Source organism: Gymnogyps californianus, chromosome 2 (genome assembly GCF_018139145.2).
Source record: "Gymnogyps californianus isolate 813 chromosome 2, ASM1813914v2, whole genome shotgun sequence".
NCBI classification, from domain to species: domain Eukaryota; kingdom Metazoa; phylum Chordata; class Aves; order Accipitriformes; family Cathartidae; genus Gymnogyps; species Gymnogyps californianus.
This window is the reverse complement of record NC_059472.1, coordinates 119,919,543-119,941,321: the sequence shown is the minus strand read 5'-3', so window position 1 is coordinate 119,941,321 and position 21,779 is coordinate 119,919,543. Positions and strand designations below refer to the sequence as shown.

Sequence of the window (21,779 nt, the reverse complement as noted above, 5' to 3'; positions counted from 1 at the left end):
TTTATATTTTCAAACATTCCTGAATGATGCCATTCAGCATCACAAAAAAATTGAGGTCATGTCTAAAGTGAAGTTACTACAAGGGTTCCATAATAATGAGACTTCATTAGTCAGCCACTCATCAAAGAAACACAATAAACCAGCAGATCTTATAAAAACTAATCAGTTATGAATTTCATGGTAAAGGCATGAAGGAAAGACAAGAAAAAATTCCGATAGCCAACAAGGATTCCTTGATCTAAAAAGCTTAGGAACCACCTATCTAAAAATCCATATAATTAAAAAAGTATAACATCCATTCTTGATTTTTGAGGCATATTAAAGTATTCTAAAGAAAGTCTATTTTATGACCTGCACTCTTAAAGAATAGAGGAAGATGATCAGCTTACATTTGTTTTCAGAAAGACAAAGTATTATATATTTATGAAGTATGGATTACTCTCTTACACCTTCTGCATAGGCACAATTACATCAGGAGAGACCAAAAAGGAGGGTGGGGACATAACAGTGGAGGAAGAAAGAAGCTCAAGTAAGTGCTGAAAACTGAGCATGGACTGACAAGAGAGATGGGGAAGTCTAGGAGCCATGGTCCTCCTCCCTTCCACTCCCATCCATCAGACAAAATGGATACATAAGGTCATTCATGCAATTCAGAGAAGAGAGCACTTGAGGCTTAGTGGGGTTTAGAGCCCTAGAGACAGAATTTCTGGTAAATGGTAAAATACCTGTTGTAGAGAATACTGTTGCAGAGAGCTCAACAGAAGACCCTGAGACAGGTTTGGGTATGACAAGAATGGGATGACTCGGACAATACACAGAGGATCTTAAGTTTTAACATTTAGAGAACTGTATTTATAGGTCTCTGCAAATTGTAATTCATTTACTCAGAAAATCCTTATGAAATCAAGTCTAGAATTATCGTCATTCTTATTTTATAGAACAGAAGTCAGCAGAGGCAAGCTGAGCAATCTTCCCAAAGCCAGTGCGCTACTGTCAGAAAGAGTGTTCTTAATCAGTAACAATAAAAATGTGAGCTCCAGGGCTTGTTCACAAGAAATTTCTTAGAGAATTGAGGCCAAAAAAGAACTTGACATAAGCAGTTACAAAAGGGGAAGTACAGATATATTCCAAGGGAAAAGAAAAGCAACACACACAAACTGAAGAGCAAATAACTGCCCAGCAAGGAGCTTAAAGAACATACTTGTTGCAAGATTTATTCAACTGTTTTATCTGAGGGTTTGGTAATTTTAACCTACATGAAGTGTTATTTGAAATAATTATTCTGATTTCACAGTGACAATGTAGAAGAGGAAAGAAGGAGGGGAGGGAAGCTGAAAAGAGGACTAACTGAGCAGCAAAGAGAACAGAGAAACAGTATTGCCTGGCTCTTGGTTCCGAGTTCATCCCCGTGGCCATGCTATAGTCTGGAAAAATTCCAAGCCCTGAGAAGTGGAAACAGAACACGTAGGTTGAAACATTAGGAATGTTACCAACTCCTTCGTATTTTAACCTCATCCTTACATTCCAAAAGAGAAAAATATCACAGAGAAAAAGGAACTGAATTATGATTTGATTAAATAGAATGTAAACAGTAATTTGAAAACAAAGGGTGATGCAATTTGTTGCGTAGTCACACAACATTCCTCTTGGATTTGAAATTCACCGGCAGCAGTTCCACCCCTTTTGAAAGTACAGCCTGACGTCTGGGCTGTTCAGTCTGAGCAGCTGCTGGAGCTACGAAGCCTTTTTTCATCCTCTGCCAGGATGGGAGTGATATGGCTTCCCAACCCATTTAGGATCCTGTGTTTTTCTTTTCATATTATCCTCATTCTGCTTCAACAGACTACCGCAGAAAGAGAACTGAAGTTTGTGGTTGTAGTAAGTAGATTTGTTTTCTATTTTGCTGCGGGGAATATAGAGAATTTGATATGGCTGTCAGATCAAACAAGGTGTGCAGTTGCTTTGCCTCTTTTTAGACTTAGAAATAATTACTGCTGCCCTTCTGCTTACTGAGTTTAAAGACTTTACTTAAAGAAGATAAAAATGCCTCTAGTTATAAGAATTTTCATCTCCTAACCCCTAGTTATTATTTCAAGATAACTGAACAACTTAGCTTTGTGGTAGACGCATAGTGCATAGGAGTTAAGAGATCTGAGGTCTAAGTTTACTTCTTCTTGCTTGATTTAGCTGACACTCTGATGCATAGTCTGAGAGCTGGCGATTACGGCCTACCTTCTCTGTGCTTGGAAGCTGAAGCTTATGATGTTACAGAAGTTACCACAAAAACATTTCAGAATAATTGAATTGGCACAGCAGTGTACTGAGAAACAGAAAATGGCATTTTTATGTAGAGATTTGAGATACATGTTGCATTAACTGCAGTTAGGTTGAAAACGGACTAATTGGTTTTTTGCTGGGCCATTTCTTATTTTAAAGTAACTACACACTACTTCAATGTCACTTTCCCCAATACTTCAGGTAAAAGAGAGATTAATTCAATAAAATAGTTTGGATCATGAAGGTTGCATCATAGTTCTTTTCATTCTAATTTCTTTTTTTAATAAGAGGTATACTGATAAAGAATAGTTAGTCTAAAAGGATATTTTCAATACAAAGTTTTGGGGATTGGAATTCACATTTATAAATAGGAATTTTAAGATCATCTTCTTCCACCTTTCTCTATTTGAGACATTATGTGCACATACAGATAACAGACGGAAGTACTGTGTCCAAAACATATCATCTAGCTCTAGATAAACTATTTCACATCTAGTTGTCTGTTGGCTGCATTGTAGATGTGCCACATGGAGAGAGGCCAGAGCACACAGGAAAAGCCAGTTCCTACTCCTGCTGAGGCTTACTGCTCTATCAGACACTACACATGGCAGGGACGCAACGCTAACGTTCTGTGCATAGCAATATACTTAAATGTTTTTTCAATGCTAAGAGGGAGAACTGGAAACACAGATGAAATCAGGCAGTCAGCAAGCCTTGGAGAATTAACTCTTTGAGGGAAGGAGACTTTCATTGAATTGCAGTTGTTACTGTGTTCTAACAAGCAACGGTTTCGCAGAAAGAGTTACAGGAAATGCTCACCATTATGGAGATAGCGGCTTCCTATCCAAAATCAGCTGCTTACCACAACTATGCAGCCACCTTCCCCACCTACCAAAAAAACCAAAAAAATAGTACTTGATTTATTTATAGGGTAGCTTATCACACTTAATATTAAAATAATAGGTAAATTTCATTTAAACTGTCTTCCTTTTATCCGTGGTACTTCTCCTCAGACTGAACAATCTGCCTAAAAAGTTACAATGGGTTTAATCTTATTATCAACATACATCTCTTTTCTCAAGGCATGGTTTCTGTGTGTTCAATTGAATTTTGCCTTCTGAACTCACTGATTGAATTTTCATGGGAACAGAATTGCTAGCATAAATAAATAGGATAGGAATTGGCCCCAGAACATTTCACTGATATAATGGGATATAATGAAAGTATGGCTACTGTTAGGGTAAGTCTAAAAGTAACCTTTCTGAGATAATTCAATAGCCATTTTCCAGCTGTACTCTGTAAGTTGCTATGTTTTCACCTGAGAGTATTACTGCATTGTGAAAATGTGTCAGAATGACTTTTTAAAACTTTCTTAGCAGAATTGCACAATATCAAATACATCTGCAGGGGAGAAAAAACATACAAATGTTCCCTTTTGCTCACTTCTAGAATTGTGCTATGCTCTGGGAAGGTGTCTTGCTCTCTCCTCATGATTTCCACCTTTGTGCTGATTCTGTGCATTTTGATTATTGGCCACAAGTCCTTTTGGCTGAAAAGCTCTAATTCAAGCCAATTTGTCAAAACACTATTTTGATTTTCTTTCTCACATATAAACATTAGCCTTCACCATAATTCTTGTGCACTGAATTTAAACTAGACATAAGAGAACAAGAAATAAGTAGGACCATCGGGTACCCAAGTAGAAATGAAATACTGATTTATTGCCTCTGTATAAAGAAGTTCTGACCTGTAACTTCTGCCTCCACACAGGCACTCATTTCACCTGTCATATATATATAAAGAGGTATGGTTTCTGAGGTACTGTGATTTCATCATATCTTTCTTCTTGTAACTCAGGAGAGGAAGTGTTGACTGAGCATGTTATCTGTTTGTCTAATCAAGCCAAGCCATTTGAAATCTTGACTAAACATGCTCAGTATTTCTGCATCTATGGTTTCCCTGAACTGGCAGCATGACTGGTTCCATTTCTCTCTTGTTTCTTCATTCCTATTGCTGGCTTCAAAATAAGAAATCTTTTTGTTTGAAGTTGAGTCTGTCAATAAAAATGTCTGTAAGAGGCTATTACTCAGAGACAGATAATTCACTGTAATTCATAGCATTTCTGAATGAAGATGTTTATATATACTACACATGCTGTATTCTCAGTTCACCCTATCCTCTGCACCAGTTTTTCTCCAATATATTTTTCACCTGACAACAATGGAAGCAAATGCTGGCCAAAGTCTGAGTCATGTGGCCATTTTGATTTGAAGTGATCACCCTCACAAAGTTACAAAGAGCGAATGGGAGAACCCAGACACCAAATCAGGTTCAAGCTGTATTAGAGTTGAAGCAGAGGGTATTTGGTAACTATCCATCTATTGCTTTTGAGAAGTGACTGAGGTGAAGCGCTTCAGATGATAGAAGTGCTGAAATGAATATACCAAACAGGTGTGCTTTGCTCTTTTTGTGTACAGCCTCCTTGCCCCCCCTTCCTTCTTGTTTTCTAGTGTCTTTTCACCTTTTATGATGCCTCCTTGCTTCTTTTCTCTCATCCTGTCATGTTCTATGTCTTCTGAAAGGTCAGGAAGGCAATCTGTAGGCCAGGAGTAATAAATGCTGCAGCACACACAATTTTAAATGAATTTGAAGGATCAACTCCTTTTTAACAAAATCCAAATAACGAATGTTTACAAATACATATTGATGAGCAAGGCAAGCTTTGTAGGGATGCATTTTCTTTCCCTAACAGTATCAGGTGTTCTAATGAAAAAGACAAACTTTCAGATACACAAGCTCTTCTTAAAGTTTTAAATTTAAAAAAAAAAGTCTCCTAAAATGTAGCTATGACTGAACAAGTTAGACTTTTAGGTTAAGTGGTTGTTCATAAGGTCATTGTTTCATTTCCAACTGCAACGGAAGCAAGGTCATTTTCAGAAGTAGCAAGCAAGAAGGAGGTTTGAGCACAAACAAAAATCAGTTGGCTGAGAAGCTTAGTCCTTCAATTCCTAAAAAGAGGGTTCTGCTCTTAGAAGTATTTGTTTCTTTCTTGTTACTTCTAACTTAGTGTTAATATCATATTTATATGTCACTGTGCAATGAAGATGCAAAAATACAAACAAGGAACTGAACTTTTTTCTATTTTGTGTGGACTTAAAGAAGCTGTGCTGCTTTTTAGAAGAGAACACCCTCCACTGCTTCCATTTCTTAAGGCTACAAAGAGAAAATATTTTTCTTTACATCTCCTGCTCCCACATATCTTTGAATACCTTTGATCTTGATCTCTTTGCCCCCCCACGTCTGTACAGGTAAAATGCTGCTCTGTTCTGGCTTATTGAAAGTTTTTAGGTGTTGACTGTTGTGACAGTGAAATACACACTGAGGGTTATGTTGCACATTAAGTATAAAACATCGTAAACCAGTATTTAAAATGTAACATATTTTCAGTAATTTTTCACTAATAAAAATGGTGTATTTATTGGCCAAGTGTTGTTCCATTGCTACGTATTGCCTAAAAAAATAGTCATTTAATCATGTCAGTCAGTTTGAGCAACTGTCAGTTACTCATAAAAATGCTTTTCTGTGAAGCTGGATAATTTAACAAGAAAGTATGCAGCTACATTGTAATTGGGAATTTAACCTTCATTCTTTACAGAGGCATCAGCTTGTCCAGAAAAGCTAATGAATCCTACCTGACACCTATGTATGTCAGCATGTCAAAACACCAAGGAAATAAGCAGTGACACAAAAGTCCTCCTCACTCATTTTTCTTGCATGCAAGTGAATCAATCACCAGACAATGTAGCTCTTTACCTATTCTCCTGTTCACTAGAGGTGCACTGAGAAATTATTATAAAGAAACAACTGAGATTCCAGATTAGTAAGAAAAGACATGTACAGAATTAAAAATTGCATAGGGAAGCAAAAATAAAATATTTAAGAAAGATTTTATGGACTATTTTGCTGTACTTGAACTCAGAAAAAAACAGTGGTTTTTTTCTTGAAACTGTGCAACTTCATGTTGATCAACATGTTGTTGATGATGGTGAAAAAACCTCCTTGATTTGCTGAAAAATATTCATTTCAGGTTGGCCACATCTTCAGTGAAATTCAACTAGCAAAGCAAAAAAATAATAAGCAGTTTTCTACATGGTTCTAATGGTAACATCTACTCTAGCAAACTTTGCTGTTTATTGTAGAAAATGAACAGAGGGAGAAATCCAACTATATTTGCCTTTAAAGGATAGTATTTTGCATCTCTGAAGTACCTGCTCTAGCACAGGTTTGTGCACATTAGTACAGAAGACTGATGAAAAGGGTGTGTGTTGTAATTAAAACATTAAGCCACACTGCTTGTGTTTACTTCGAAAAATATAAACATAAAACACCTCCCAGTGGGAGTGGCAAACTAACTAGCGTGTACAAACCTCTCTGATGTTTGGACAAGAATGATGTGGCTTAATGAGGCAATGGAGAGTATTAATTATAATCAAGCTATATACCAGTGAGGTATTATGGAATAAATGTCATTTTATGAACAAATATACCATGCTTCCACATTGTCGTTTTATTCTGCAAAGTCAGGAATGAGGTTGGTTATGTGAACATTGATACAAGCAAAGGTCACTCCTGCAATAGTTTGGAACAGCATCCTGGAAGATTACCTGGAGCCCTGTGAATTTGTGTTCCAGTATTTCCTTTCATGTGACATTTTTGTGGACTTCATTTTTTTAAGCCCACACACAACACACTTACTTAGGGAGGGTAATTCAGAGTTTTTCAGAACTATTTAATGTAGAGTTGGCACTTTCTTTGTATGCTGGAATAACAATATAAAAAGGCTTATTTAAGGTTTCTGATGTAAAAATCATACGATTGAACGTATCACACTAATATTCACCATGCTGGAGTGTCCAGGATAGGAAAGCGACCAAACTCTTTGCTCTCACTGAATTTAACAGAAAAAAAAATCCTACAGACTTTCAAAAACATGTTCATACATGTATGTAAAAGTATTAATAAATACTAAGTTAGCTAACAGTGTAAATGTTTATACTTTTTCATCTTTCTATTTTAGGATGATTGAGAAATCAAACGTAAGATCCATGTGTACATGGAATTACTTTTAAAGATACTGCTATGAAAAAAGCAGTTACCAAAAGATTCAAGTGTCTATGCCAAAGTAATTAAATACTCATATAAACACATCAGTAACTGGTTTAATATTCAGAGGTGCTGAGTGTCCAAAATTCAGTCAGATTTCTTGTCTAGCTATGGACGTAATCTCAGCATTAACATCTTGGCTGATTAATTTTATGTTCTAGGAGGAAGAATCATCAAGTCTCATGCCCACTAAATTCCTATATAATTATACCTATTCTTATGTGTAAAGAATGTAGTCCAATCGTACTTGACTAGGTTTCTGCAGACTCTCCAATATTTTCATTTGAAAAATGGCACTGGAAGTATAATGTATGCTTGACTTCTAGCTAGGTAAGAAATGAAAGTTAACAGTAATTAACTCAACTTTTTTATTGGTAATATTGTCAGGTTTTCCGACATGGTGACCGAACACCAATTGTAAACTTTCCAACTGATCTACACAAAGAAAGTGAATGGCCCCAGGGATTTGGACAACTTACTAAGGTATGTTGACTTTCTTAGAAGAACTTACATATGCTACTAAAATAGGAAGTGGGCAGATTTTTTTATGTGTGTCTCAGAAACATTAGCAAATCCCAAGTACTGATAGTTGGTATTAGCAATACCTTGTAATTCATAAACATTTTTGCAACATTATTCATCCAACTACTGTTAAATAGAAATCTTGTTCATCATAGCTTTATAACTACCTTGCTAAAAGCAACCACTTCCTGAGAGTGTGTCTGCATTCAAATAAATGGCAAGTTTAAACATTGTCTATACTCTTAACATTGATGAAGTTCTAATGACCATTAAGCACTGAGCCCTGTGACAGGGTAAAGGAATGACACCTGCACACCAGGTCAAATGATGAGTCCACATCTCACCATTATGGCAACCACCTACTCACAAAACAAGGGAAGTCTTGCAGGAGAAGGCTTCTTCTGGGGACAATGTGTCTTCTAATAAGGCTGCTTTCAGCCCTGAGTTTCACTAGGATGCACTGAACCTACTTCTTACTCTGGCATTTCAACATCAAGCCTTAGCTCTTTAACTGTATTTGACATATGAAATTCTGGAGCAAAGAGAGGCCAATGCGTTTCCTAATAATACTTCATCACGATGCAGAAGCATGAATCAGAGACAGTTCAGCATTTAGCGTTTGAAGTGAGGCTTGAAAGATCTGTAAAATTCAGACATTCAGACAACACATTACTATCCCCAGGTACATAGTTTACGTTGTAAGAAGAAAAAAGGTTTCTGCTTTGGCACAAATTTTTTTGAGAGCTTTTTGCTATTTTATTATCATTTTAGCAACAGTAGTAAGAATGTACTTCTCTGACAGCTAAAAGTTAAAAAGTTCAGCTCACAGCTTTGGAAATGAATAACAGAAAAGACAGTGTGCAATCTAAGAGAACTGCAGGTGCACCAAGGCAAAGATGGAAGTACATTACCTAAGGCATGAAATGCAAGCCACAAATTTATCAGGTTGATCAAATAGCAGAGCAATAACAATAATAAATACTAGGTCATCAATCATCCTTTTTCAGCTGTCACTAACTGACATATATTGTAAAGAACAATGTTGATCATGAATAACTCCAGGACCGTCTACAGAGCTATAGCACTGTGGAAACAGTATTTGTATAAAATCAGGTGCATTGCCTTTCCTGTATCAGATGTTGGAGACTTAGCATTTCAGAACGTATCATTTTTTCATAGATATAAATTAGTATTTCTGTTAAAAATTCTAGATCACCTACAACATATACAGTACCTTATACAATGGTTAATGATCACTTAAAAACTGATTGCTGAAGACAAAAAAGAAAATAGAAAAGAAACTTCCACATTAAGATTCTCCAGTCACCTTAATCTAATAGTCATCTGTATGCTTGCCTTGCAGACTGGAATGCAGCAGCTATTTGAACTTGGACGGTACATGAGGGAAAGATATTCCAACTTTTTGAACAGCACATACAACCGGCAAGAGGTATATGGCAGAACTGTTTGGAGGACATTTCTCTGGCATAGCGGAACTATGGACTTGTGCTAGATAAAAGCACATCATCATATTCATTTCATTAACGGAAAAATTAAGGTAGTAGAAGAACATTTTTGAAAGTCGTGCTTTTACGTCAAGGTAAAAACATAGACTAAAGTCTAACTTTCAGCTCCTACATTCAGTTCAGGTCTTCCACTGCCCAGTTTTCCAGGACTAAGCAGCTCCACACCACCAAATGAACTGGGAATTTATACATAGTGACCCAATATTGTTCTACCCTGTTGAAAGGTCAATGCATATCCAGCTGTGTGATGGGCCATGCTCACATATGTCATCCTGTAAAAAAGAGAGGTCTAACAGTTGTTTGGATGTGCTTGTCATATGGTACAGATCCATTGTGGGGAAGATACCACTACCATTTTTGTCTATACATGAGGGATGCGTTGATGGAAGGCATAAAAGACTATAGCTTTGCCATGCTTCCAAGAGAGGTTTATGGTTTTAAGTGCCTTCATTCCCGAGGTGTAGCAGATGGATCATAGAATCATAGAATCATTTAGATGGGAAAAGACCTTTAAGATCATTGAGTCCAACCATAAACCTAACACTGCCAAGTCCACCACTAAACCATGTCCCTAAGCGCCACATCTACACATATCAATGTTCCTCTGAATCTCAGAAGATGGAGAGCTTCCTTCTTTTAAATCACGCTTTCTTATTCTTCTTAGTTCAGTCTGACGGTTAGATTCCAAATTGAAAGATGCTTTGGCAATTCCATTTATGTAAAAGAAGTAGGGCCCTAGAAAGCTGAGTTATGGTTTCACTGTTTTGACTTCATGCAAAACCATAAAACTGAAAACGAGAAGCCAGGATTGATGAGTTGGGTAAAATTTCCTTATTGTTTTTATTGTTTCCATCTTATTTTTAACTCTTTGCCATTCTATCTTCAGTTTTACATCCAAAGTACAGATTATGATCGCACCATTATGAGTGCCCAATCATACCTTTCTGGCCTCTTTCCACCAACTAGCAGCCAAATTTGGAACCCTGAGCTTCTCTGGCAACCCATTCCAGTTCATATTTTGCAAAAAGCAACAGACCGGGTGAGTACTGGCTGGACACTTCCTATAACGCCTTAAACTTTCCCAGAAGCAAAAAAGAGAAAAAAGGGGGGAAAATGCTAAAAAATATTTTCTATTCTTTTTGAGTTCAATCTAATAGAAAACATCAACTGCAGCTACTGGCTGACAAGCATGTCATAGGTCAACTGTAATAGCTGCTTGAAAATCCCCCCTTCTATAGTCGCAGAATACCTGAATTGTCGTCCACACTACCATTGTCTTCAAGGTACAGCTCTAACGTTTCTCCTGGCAAGGACACTTTTGGACAGTATTATAGGGAAGTTGCCCTAAACCTTTATAGAGAACAAGTGCTTTTCTAAGCACCAATCAGCTAGATAGACCTCCCCTCCTTGGCAAGTTTGTTCCATAGTTTATTCAAGGAATGGAATTTTCACCAGCCACTGTAATGACCTCTCAATTATTACATTCCTATTCTGGTAGCACTTAGGCACCCTAATTACAGACAAGGGCCCTTTTATGCTCAGTGCTATACAAACATTTAATGAAACCCTAGCACTTGCTTTGTGGTTCATAATAAGAGCAGACCTACCTGAATAATAGGTCTTGTAGAAGTTTTACTATATGTAGCTCTCTCTGGCTAACTCAGGTTTAGATTTTAATTATTTCACTGGCTCCTGTGACAAGGACTGTGTAAGGAACAGTGTGTTGAACAAGGACAAAAAGTTATTGAGTGTAATGACAGAAAGGCTAATTTTCTTCTGTCTTTGAGGACAGAAGTTGACTTTAAGGAAATGTATACAAAAACCCTATTAAACAACTACCTGTCCAGTCACCAACGTCAGAGGATAGACTCTGTCATTAGGGGGTGGCCCCACCTCCCTCTTATTGGCATTCCTCCATTCTTGGAGGCCATGCTTGAAAACAGGTACAGAGAGAAAGGGTTTCCACAAAGTGGATTACGTACAATGTCATTCAGCTGGAAACTTAACTCTGTCCCTCAACAGAAAAGAATGCTGTCACTGTTATTTAAATGTGGGACACTGGGGAAATTCTTTCACCAGAAGACCAAAAAAACATCAAAGTGGTCAGAGCTTTGGCCGAATAAAAGCCCAAAGCCCTTATGGGAATCACAGTGCAGTGCAATGACCTGTTTGGAGAAGGCAAGCTCATTTGTAGGAATCTCTAGTACCTCATCACTTCTGCAGCTGCTTCAGGAGTGGGCATTGATGTTTCACTGAAACACACCTCTGTGGCAACTCAAAATTCCTGTTAAATATGCAAACCACCTGGAAAAAACATTGTTCCCTTGTTAAACCAAGCAGATGTTTGAGTGTATTTTCAAGCCCTAAGCAACACAAAGTGGGAAATTGAGGCCAAGTACAGTCCTGTAAAAAAACCTAATCACAGTTTATTTTTCAGCCACTGAGATCTATCAAGACCTGACAGGCAACAGTACTGAGTACTGCTTAATGAGGCTAAAGGGAGTGGCTTAATTAATAACACCTAGAGGGGGATAATTAAGCCATACAGCAAGAGAAACATTTGTTATTGTGTAATTAAACAACATTCCCCAGTTTCATATTGCAGCTTTGAGCCTTCACCCTCCAGTGTGTTGCTGTTAGGGAAAAAATGCACCCTTGGAAATCTGTCCAAGTGAAAGTGTGCTAGCGTCAGCTCGTGGCTGCTGCAAGCTTCACGTTGATAAATAAAACAGAAAAGAGATGCACTGGAAGTGCAGTCTGCTAATGTTCACCCCAAGACAGAGTAGACTTTCTTGCACATACATAAGCCATAGATATTGACATTAATTTCTCCACTGTATATTAAGTCAGTTCCTCGACACTTGCATGGTTATAGGATAATATTAGTGCTGGGTCAAAAATGCTCTAGTGATGTGACATAGAGTGCTAAACCAGCACAAACTTATTTTGCTCATCATAACTTTTTACTGACACTTTATGCTGGATCATGTATCATCTGTCCTTCTGCAATTGGCACAAAGCATATTTGCCAGAGCACAGAGTTTGATGGACGCATATGCAGAAGCAATTCAGATTCCAGTACCAGGTGGAGTCAAGCTGCATCTGGGGGATTCAGAAATAAGAAGGGAAATGCTACCTTTTTTAAATTCCTGATCATGGACCCTGATCCATTTCTCAAAGCAATCCTCTGAGAGACATGCATAATTGCTTTTTGCCAAAATCAGTTAAACTGAGGGAAATCAAACTATCATAGCCACAAGTAGCCACTGAAAAGTCAAGTTACCACAGTCCATTGCTTCTGTTAACTGAATTCATGAACAAGGTACCCAAATAAACCATCATGGAGTAGCTGTAGCACGGCCATGAATCTATCTAACAAATATTACATCAGCAACCTCAGCAATAGAAAAACTAGAGGTGTGTTGATTAATTGTAGAACTAGTCTAAGTTTTACTTCTCTTGTTTCAGAGGCTGCATTTTCCTCTGCCTGACTGTCCTCGTTTTGATGAACTTCAGAATGAAACACAAACATCTAGTGAATTTCAAAATAGAATACAACCATACATGGTAAGACAAAATAAAAAGGAAACAAAATCTAAGAAGAAGAAAAGTAACTAAGATGTAGAAGTTATGGAATTGCATTGTTTCCTTCTGCTAAAATGCAAAAAAAAGAAAAAAATCCTGAGGACTCTCTTAAAATCAGAAATTTAGGCCAATACGATCCAAAAGTATGTTTGATATGCTTATGCATTTCTCATACTTTTCTATATTAATCTTTTGAAATGTGAATTTAACATTAATTTTCTGAGACTATTTAGAGCTGCATATAATTAAAGTTCCATGATCTGAGGGGAGAAGAAATTTCTGGATGCAGCAATTTCCAGTTTTACAGGGTAGCACAAAACCAATTCTAAAAAATCTGATAAATCTGAAACTTGGAAAGGTTTATGCCTTCCTGCTGTGATTTGCTGAAGTTGACACTAGAACAGAGAACTAAAGCAAGCCCAACCAGGCGAACACTCTGACTTATGTAAATTTCTCTGAGATGCATTTTGGATCCATCACAAGACATGGTTCTGTTTTGGCCCTGACACAAATCTTCACAGTCAGAGATTCAAAATATCCCATTCCAGTGCTGCAGCAGGATGTAGGTACATGGATGGTATACCTGCCTCAAGCAACCATGTTCCTGTGGATAATAATTGCTCTAGATAGTGGTTACTGCTGCTCTCTGCTCTGCCTACCTTGCACTTTGTAATAGCACTACTGCACAAATAAAGCAGGGATCTCGTGTTCCTCATACCCTGACTGCACCTGTACACATTCTCTCGAAGTCACTTCAGGCTTACTGCTTGGGCTAAACCCAACATTTTCCTTTTTTGGTTTATTTCTAACTTTCTGCTAGCTCAGCTACTCTGGTCAGCCTCACTCACATGCAATGGGAGGTGAATTATGACTTCATAGCTATCCTCTCAGCTACTAGTATGAAAGAGGTAACATGGGAATAAGGGATATTAAGGAGTCCCTTTATTCTTCTGTGGTAGCACGTAGCAAGAATCCCTATGGGAATTGTTGTGGAACTATTACTTAGATATTCAGCTCCCCGTCAATGGCAGAAGGAAAACCAGGTTTCCTTTTCAATTTCTTTTGCCTCATCCTGAATATTTGCCTCAGCTCTCTTTAATTTTCTATTTTCTCCTTATCTTTTTTCTCATGTTACTTTTCCCTTAGTGCCTTCCTCTTCCTTATGTCTGAATGCTTGAGGTGACTGAGGTAGCCTCCTGGAGCAGCCAGAAGAGGGAGAGAAGAGTGCAGCAAAGAGAACACCAGACTTACTTATTCATAGCAGGGCTGAGAAAAAGCAGTGTCTGAAATAGAGATCAGTACCTTGAAATGCTTAGAAAATGAAATCTGCAACCAAAATCTTCTGCTACAAGGGTTTTACCTGTGTAAAATCAAACACTACTGTGTTACCAGCTTGGGTGCTAATGAATCTGTATGCATATATGTTCCGTATGTATTGAGTATTTGTGGTATACTCTTCACTTTTTTCCCCCCAGGATTTTTTACAAACAATGGCAGTTAACACAGGACTTGAACTAAATCATCTTAAAATACTGGACAATTTCCAGCTCTGGAATACATATGATACTCTACACTGTGAGGTAATAATAAGACAATAGAGGTCAGGAAAGAATGTAACTTCTAAGTTGGGTTTCAATTAAACCATGGCAATGTGGTTTCATAGGAATGAGTTGCCTTCTCTCCTGGATTTGCTTTTTTTTTTATTTATTTTGAATCTAAGTTCTAATTTAGTGCATTGGTAAAAGATAACCCAAAAACATGGTTTACAGCTTGGGAAACTGTTATTTCCATTTGATGTTTTATCCTGAAGCACTGGTACCGAAATCCATTCCCTTTACTCCCTCATTTTCCTTGCCAATATGCTGCTACAGAACTATTTGAGCATGCTGCCTAGGACATATTTATGATTTTTAACAGGAAAATGAAATTATTTGCTTTAACCTATCAACAGGTAAACATCAGAATACTTAGATGTTGAAAGTGAGAGGTAAGATTATGATCTATCAGTTAGAAAATTAGGAGATGATGATTGCTACCGGTGAATAAAATCAGACTGGCCCCAAGCATGGGATGATTCCATTTGGCCCCAGTCATTATCAGCAGCACATGAAGACTGTTGAACGTATCCTCCACAAACTCAGGCACTTAAACACCATAAGACACTGTCACTCTTACATGACTGGAGACTGACACTTGTCTGTAAATGGCCAGTGATGGAACTGGTATCTGGACAATTGTATGGAAAAGGCAGGAAAAGTTGGAGCTAGGTTATACCCTGAAGACCCAGAGGAAAGGAAGAGGATAAGACACATGTCTGCAATCTTTCACACTAGCAAAACCAAAAACATACATCTCTATAGCAAGAACACATTATATCTACAAGGGATCCCCTTCACATGAGTGTTTCCCCTCTTCCCATTCACCCACTTCGGGCTGATCCCCATTCCCGCAAAGTGTATTTCAGGGCATGCTGATGAGTGAAACCACACTGGGCAAAGAATTGCAGGACAGCCTCAGAGAGTCTAAATGGAGTAGTGTGAGGCTGGGCAATAGGATGATGGAAACCAGTAGAAGAAAAAAACATTATTTTGTTTTCCTTTATCACTAGGGTATTCACAATTATACTCTTCCTGTATGGGCCACCAAAGATGTAATCGACAAGATGGAAAAACTGGCAGAATTGTCCTTATTATCGCTATTTGGGCTTTATAAAACAGAAGAGAAATCACGACTACAAGGAGGTAAATCAAAAAATGCATAGCTCTCAGAAAGGAGGAGACAATGCTTATGATAACATGCAACATCCTGTCATGCAATGTCAACTCATGCAAAATTATTGCTACAGAACCTTGATTTGTAACTATGGACATTGGATGCCATATTAAGCATGAAAATATGTGCTGAACACTGGCATTTGCATGGATGAGATACTGAGACAAGGTGTAAACATTAATGTCTTTACTTATCCCACAGTTTTTAAGGGATTAGTATTTTCAGAAAGATTGTAGAAATCCAAGGGAAAAAATCAAGGGTATGGTCATTACTTGTCTGATATTAGGTTAGATTAAGTTTAAGTTCTGTTTCTCCAACTTTTATTCTAATGGTTTCCTGATCTTTGTTTTTCCCTTTGATGTACTGGTTATATATTGTGCCAAAACCTTGGCAACACATTGGTAGCTCTCTGAGAGACTGATATAAAGCTGCTCCAAAACAGTCTGATCAGAATAGAAGATGAGAGATACAAGTTATGTCTATACTGCAAGAACTGGGACTACTGCTTAGCTCAAAAATTGGGGTGCATAGGCTATGCACATTCTGACACTACTTCAGGACACAACCCAGGCATTTATCATATGATCCCCAGGTGTCCATGAGCAGGAAACCCAAACAAGTGAGCTTGAATATCTGCAGGCTGGACCGTTTGGGGCTAGGCTTTGTAATGCACCTACCCTGCAGTCTAGACCTAGGTAAAGAATTATTAGCAGCCTCGTCATCTAGGCATATACATCACTGGAACAAGCCATATAGTAATTAGAGGCTCAGACCTGCATTAAAGCCCACTAGCTGGTAGCTGGCCATATCGTGTGGTCAGGACTTTTTTCTGGTGTTCACGGGCATACCAGTTATGCCTTCTTTCCCTAGAATGGTATAAATTGTGCTACAGGGAATTTCTGCTGCCTTTATCCCATTGGCTTTAGAATATCTCTGGTCTGGAAAAGGAGTACAAAAGAGCTTTGGAAAAATGAAGAATTGATACTGTGTGACTTGTGGGAAGTAAACAGTTAAAAATATTTCTTCAGCATCTAGAGAGGAAGAGGCTAGCACAGCTGTCATTATTGCAACACTCCAAACACACAAAAAATGATGGACAGGAGGTCTCAGCATAACAAAACTGGAAGTGTCATTAGCCTCAGTTCTCAGGATAGTTCTAGATGATTTCCTGTAAATCCTGCCTCTTCATTTGACCTGGATGATGAACGATATATTGCACCTCTGTAATATCTTCTCTCTAGTTATGAACTTGTAGTAAGCTAAAAAATGAGTATGAGGCCTGAGTAGATGTCTTCTATTTGATAGTCAAAATCTTTTGCCTTTTTGGTTTCTATGCAAATGTTATATCTTTATTTTCCTCTTCCTTGTTCCCATCTTTTTAAGGTGTTCTTGTGAATATTATTTTAAATAGTATTAAACAAGCTGCCAATTCTTCAAAACAAAGAAAAATGGAGGTCTACTCTGCAGTGAGTATTCTCATCTTTCATAAATCTTGCTATGATTTTACCAGTAAAAGACCCTTAAAAAAAATAATCAGTCTCCCTGTAAGTTAAATGAAAGAATAATATAATACACTTCAATTCAGCTAACAAGCTGAACACCAGTCAGTACAAGAACACAGCAGGAGCATGGATCTCACCTCACTTTCAGTCAAACTACATTTGGTAAAGAAAACTATGTATTTTATCATCCATTTTTTCTGCAACTTAATGGTGCAGTTTCTATAAGTTGCATCTTTCCTTAAGTGCTCCTAACCCAGAGATGGAGGCACATAGCAGAACTTCAGGTGCGCCTCCAAACACTTCCTCTCCTTAGAAAGGGATGATACAGCTGTGGATTTTTTTTTTTTTTTATTTTAGAGGATGAAGAGGGCCATTTGGGTCAGACCAAGATCCACTTAGCTCATTCATTGTCCTGTCTCTAACAATGGCCAAGGGCAGGACGAATGTGAGAATAACGCCAGCACAAAGTGATGCTTCCCCTGATACAACCTTCCAGCAATATGTGGCTTAGGGACTTCCTGAGATAGAATCTGTGTCTGTGTGTTTAATAGCTCTTGACAGACTTTCTTCCATCAATTTATCTAATCACTTTTTTAATGCATTTATACTTTTGGCCTCTGAAACATCCTGTGGCAATGACTTGTGTGTTTTAAAAGAAAAAAAGTACTTCCTTTTTCTTTTTTAAACTTAATACTGATTTAGCTCCTTCCTAGCATTTCTATTGTGAGAAACAGGGAATAGTAATTCTTTATTCACTTTTCCTGGGTCACTCATGAATTTACTATTTTCTGTCACACCTTTTCCATCTTTCCTTTTCCAAGACAGAGTCCTACCCTATTTAATCTTTCCTCATATAGAAACCACTCAATACCTTAAACCTTTCTTGCTGCCTTTTCTATGTGTTTTCTAGCCCTACTACATTCTTTTTGAAAACGAAGAAGTGCATCCAGAATTTTCACTGCTGCTTTAATGCCTTGAGGCCAAGTATACTCTTATTTTTGAAACTGATCAGTCTAAAAAGTTCCAGATCCTGAGTAATAATTAAAACGTAGCTGTTAGACTGTAGTATAAATGAGCCTAGCAAATATGTACATAAAGATGCTTGCAAAATTTAGGCATCGAGGTGTTTGGACTTCCTTCCTTCAGCTCCTCCTCCTGGGATACCCTGCAAGAGGAGGGATAATGGGGAAAGGAAGAAACTGCAGGTGGGTGGGTAACTGATTCCATCAAAATAGAAGCCAAACTGAGATTTTATTGTATAAGTCCAAACAGAAGGAACAACAATTTAAAAAGTCTTGGAGTGTGTGTGGAGGCGAGGAGAATAGTCTTCGTATGCAACGATTTGTCTGGTATACTATCTAAAAAAATGTACTTGTATCTTCACTTGAAATGCCATAGGATATACTACCTTATACTGCCTTAATCTGACCTTGGAACCAAAAACATTCCTGAAGGAAGGAGTAGCAAAATGCACTGAAAAACTAGATTTATTACTCAGACCACATCTTGCATTCCCCCATTATCTCTGTCTCCAAAATATTGCCAGATGGTGTAAGACACATACTGCAGTAACTCTTTGGAAATGCCCGCTGCTGTCTGTAGTAATTTGTTAACATGTTTTTCCCAATGGTGAATATACTGCATATACGTTTATGGTCAAATTTACACAAGTTTTGCTTTATTTTGGTTTCCACTCCCTCTCTACTCTTGTCTCATTACTCTGGATAAATGGTAGTTGACTTAACTGACTTTCAAGGATGGATTTTTTTTTTCCAATAGCATGACACCACAGTTGGGGCCCTCCAGATTGCTCTCAATATTTTCAATGGAAAACTGCCACCATACGCTGCCTGCCAGTTTTTTGAACTCTACCAAGAAAGCAGTGGGCAAGTATCTTCTAAAACAAGGAGTGTTTGGAATTTGGTTCCCCCTTCCCCAAAATAATTTTCCTCTCAAATATTGTGAGGAGAAACAAATTCTTTTCAAACTGATACTTCACTGAGCAGTCCACAAGCACAAAGTTCTATTAAAACTAGGAAAAATCACATTTGCTGGATGTGCATGTATCTGTGTGCTTTGAAAGACAGGAAGAAGAGGAAAACAGGCCTTACCAGCTGGAATTAAATGGTAAATTACATTTTCCTGATTCTTCAAATGATAGCAACAACATTTCCAAGACTTCTCATAAATCCCAACATAAACCAGTTGGCTTAGAAGAGCCTGGTGCTGTTGCCATTCAAGGAGCCTTCAGAAGAACCTTTTGAGCTGATTGGCGATCTGTGCAATAGTGTAACCAGCTTTGGCAAAGTGGGCTTTGCAGATGTCTTTCACAAAGCCTTCATTCTTGAAGAACAGGTTCTAGAGTAGGGTGTTAGAGCCTATTTCCAACATTCTGTCTCTAAATAGGAAACCTTCTATTTAAGAACCATTTTTAAAAAATCTTTTCAATGTTGTTAATCAGGCGATATAGTATTGAAATGCATTATCGGAACGACTCTTCAAAGGATCCTTACCTACTCACTCTGCCAGGATGCACCTCTGCTTGTCCACTTGAGAAGTTTGCTGAACTAGTTTCTCCTGTGATTACAGAAAATTGGTCAAAAGAATGTGGGAAGAAAGACAAAATGAAAGGTAGTGTAACAAACAGCTCTGTGTTTTCTACATAAGACATGGAGGCAGAAATTCTATCAATGGCTCCAAACTTTGTACCTTTCACAAAATAGATAGATCTCTATTTTAACAAGTGTGGACTAGCTTTCCTATGGACAGGGAAAGCCAACAGAAATTAAATTTCGCTGAAAATGTGAAGAGTAAACTTGCCCACCAGTGTGAAGGAACTGCTATTATTAGCATACTCACATAAGGAACTACCTAAGGGCCATGGCCAAAACTAGAGCTCCGCTTGTTGAAAATGTCTAACAGAAGTATGTTCAAGGAGTTCTGTGTATGTTGGACGCATCAGACCTTCTGTAGATGCAAAGTAAAAATGGCTTGCACATGCACAGTAAGATTGATGCATCTGTATTTCTGGCACATGTACTATGTGTTGAGGATACCTTAACCTCCACTGTACAGACAGAGTGCAGCTGATCCATGCAGATATAGCAGGTATTTGCCTCAGACTACCAACAGCTGACAGCTGATAACCTCTTCCTGCCTGAACATTATTTCCGGGAGGGAAGTGAAGGGCAAGGCAATACATGCTACTTTCCAATAGTCCTGGTATTTCCCCCTTCCTGCATATATTCAGTGCTTTGCTGATCCCTGATGAAACTTCTCGTTTGCATTAACTGCACATGGTCCCTCTTGCCCTGTGAAAATCTAGGAGTAAGATTTACCCATGCACAGGAAGCTATCTATGCATTTCCAGGATTGAAGTATATGTTTTTATACTTATGTTGCATATGTCAGTAAATGCAGATCATGTGATCCTGCCAGAAATGTGAACAAAATGTAACTGTATTTCCACTGTACATATTTGTAATTAGACTGTTATCTCTATATCTAAAATGAGATACATGTATGTCTTTCATTAACTCCCTTTTCCTTTATTGTTTTTCCTTCACAGATATTTTTATCGGATTTGACGTTGCTGTTGGCTTGTTGTTCATTTTTGACCTTGTACTGCTCTACCTCCTTTATCATTATGGACGCTGCAGGCGCAGAAACAATTACCAAGACATTTAAAGCGGAGGTAAAGAAATGAAAGAGAGAGCAGCTAGACATCAAGCAATCCTTTAAGTTGCTTATATCCATGAGTTTGCTCTGGCCAAATTAATCTCCAAAGCATATTCAATAAATTTGAAGAGCTGAGGTATCTGTGGCCTAGCTCTTAAAAGACTAAACATCTGCAGTGAGAAATACTGCAGAAATACGTTATTGTTAAGAATTTACTTTTGTAGGAAGATGGAATTACTCCAATTGATATCTTTAGGTTTTCTACTACTATTAATCACTCCTAAGTCAACCAGTGGGGTGAAGGGATGGAAGGGATGCATTGCCTATGCTTTTTTTTTTTATATTGCCTATTACCATTTAGCCTTCTGCTGCTCAATGAGTCTTTCTTGAAAATGGCAGTCTGTAATATTTTCCTTACTTCTTATAAATGGCTATTTTGTTGATGCACAGGAAAATGTTTTCAGTGAGCAGAAGCTGCAATTACTGTGTGAAAAAGATTCATACCAGCACTGGGGCATACTGTTTCTGCATTTGTTCCTGCAAATCTATGCATGAGTTTTGACCTTCAGCTAATAAAAGCCTGCAGCCTGCTTTTCAAAGCAGTTACACTACTATAGCTCTCACTGAAATTAGTAGAAACTGGGAGGAGCTCTGTGACATATCCAGGCATCAAGCAAGAAGCTTGGTGCAACAGGATCTTGGTCAGTGTCCGCAACTTCAGTAATATGGATAAGTAAATACATTAAAATCTATT

At 37.9% G+C, this 21,779-nt stretch overlaps 1 protein-coding gene across 1 annotated transcript; it reads left to right on the top strand.

Moving 5' to 3' along the window:
• The first annotated feature begins 1,764 nt into the window (after positions 1–1,764).
• LOC127013140 (prostatic acid phosphatase-like) lies at positions 1,765–21,034 on the top strand. Its single transcript, XM_050891810.1, has 11 exons — positions 1,765–1,878; positions 7,828–7,923; positions 9,326–9,412; positions 10,375–10,527; positions 12,957–13,055; positions 14,549–14,653; positions 15,682–15,814; positions 17,229–17,311; positions 19,127–19,233; positions 19,809–19,978; positions 20,916–21,034. The coding sequence occupies exons 1-11, from the start codon at positions 1,765–1,767 to the stop codon at positions 21,032–21,034; spliced, it is 1,266 nt and encodes a 421-aa protein (XP_050747767.1).
• The last annotated feature ends 745 nt before the right edge of the window (positions 21,035–21,779 follow it).

Coding starts and splice junctions, on each gene's coding strand:
- LOC127013140 (XM_050891810.1), top strand. CDS start 1,765: ATGGGAGTGATATGGCTTCCCAACCCATTTAGGATCCTGTGTTTTTCT. Junction 1,879..7,827: donor AACTGAAGTTTGTGGTTGTA/GTAAGTAGATTT, acceptor TAATATTGTCAG/GTTTTCCGACATGGTGACCG. Junction 15,815..17,228: donor GAAATCACGACTACAAGGAG/GTAAATCAAAAA, acceptor CATCTTTTTAAG/GTGTTCTTGTGAATATTATT.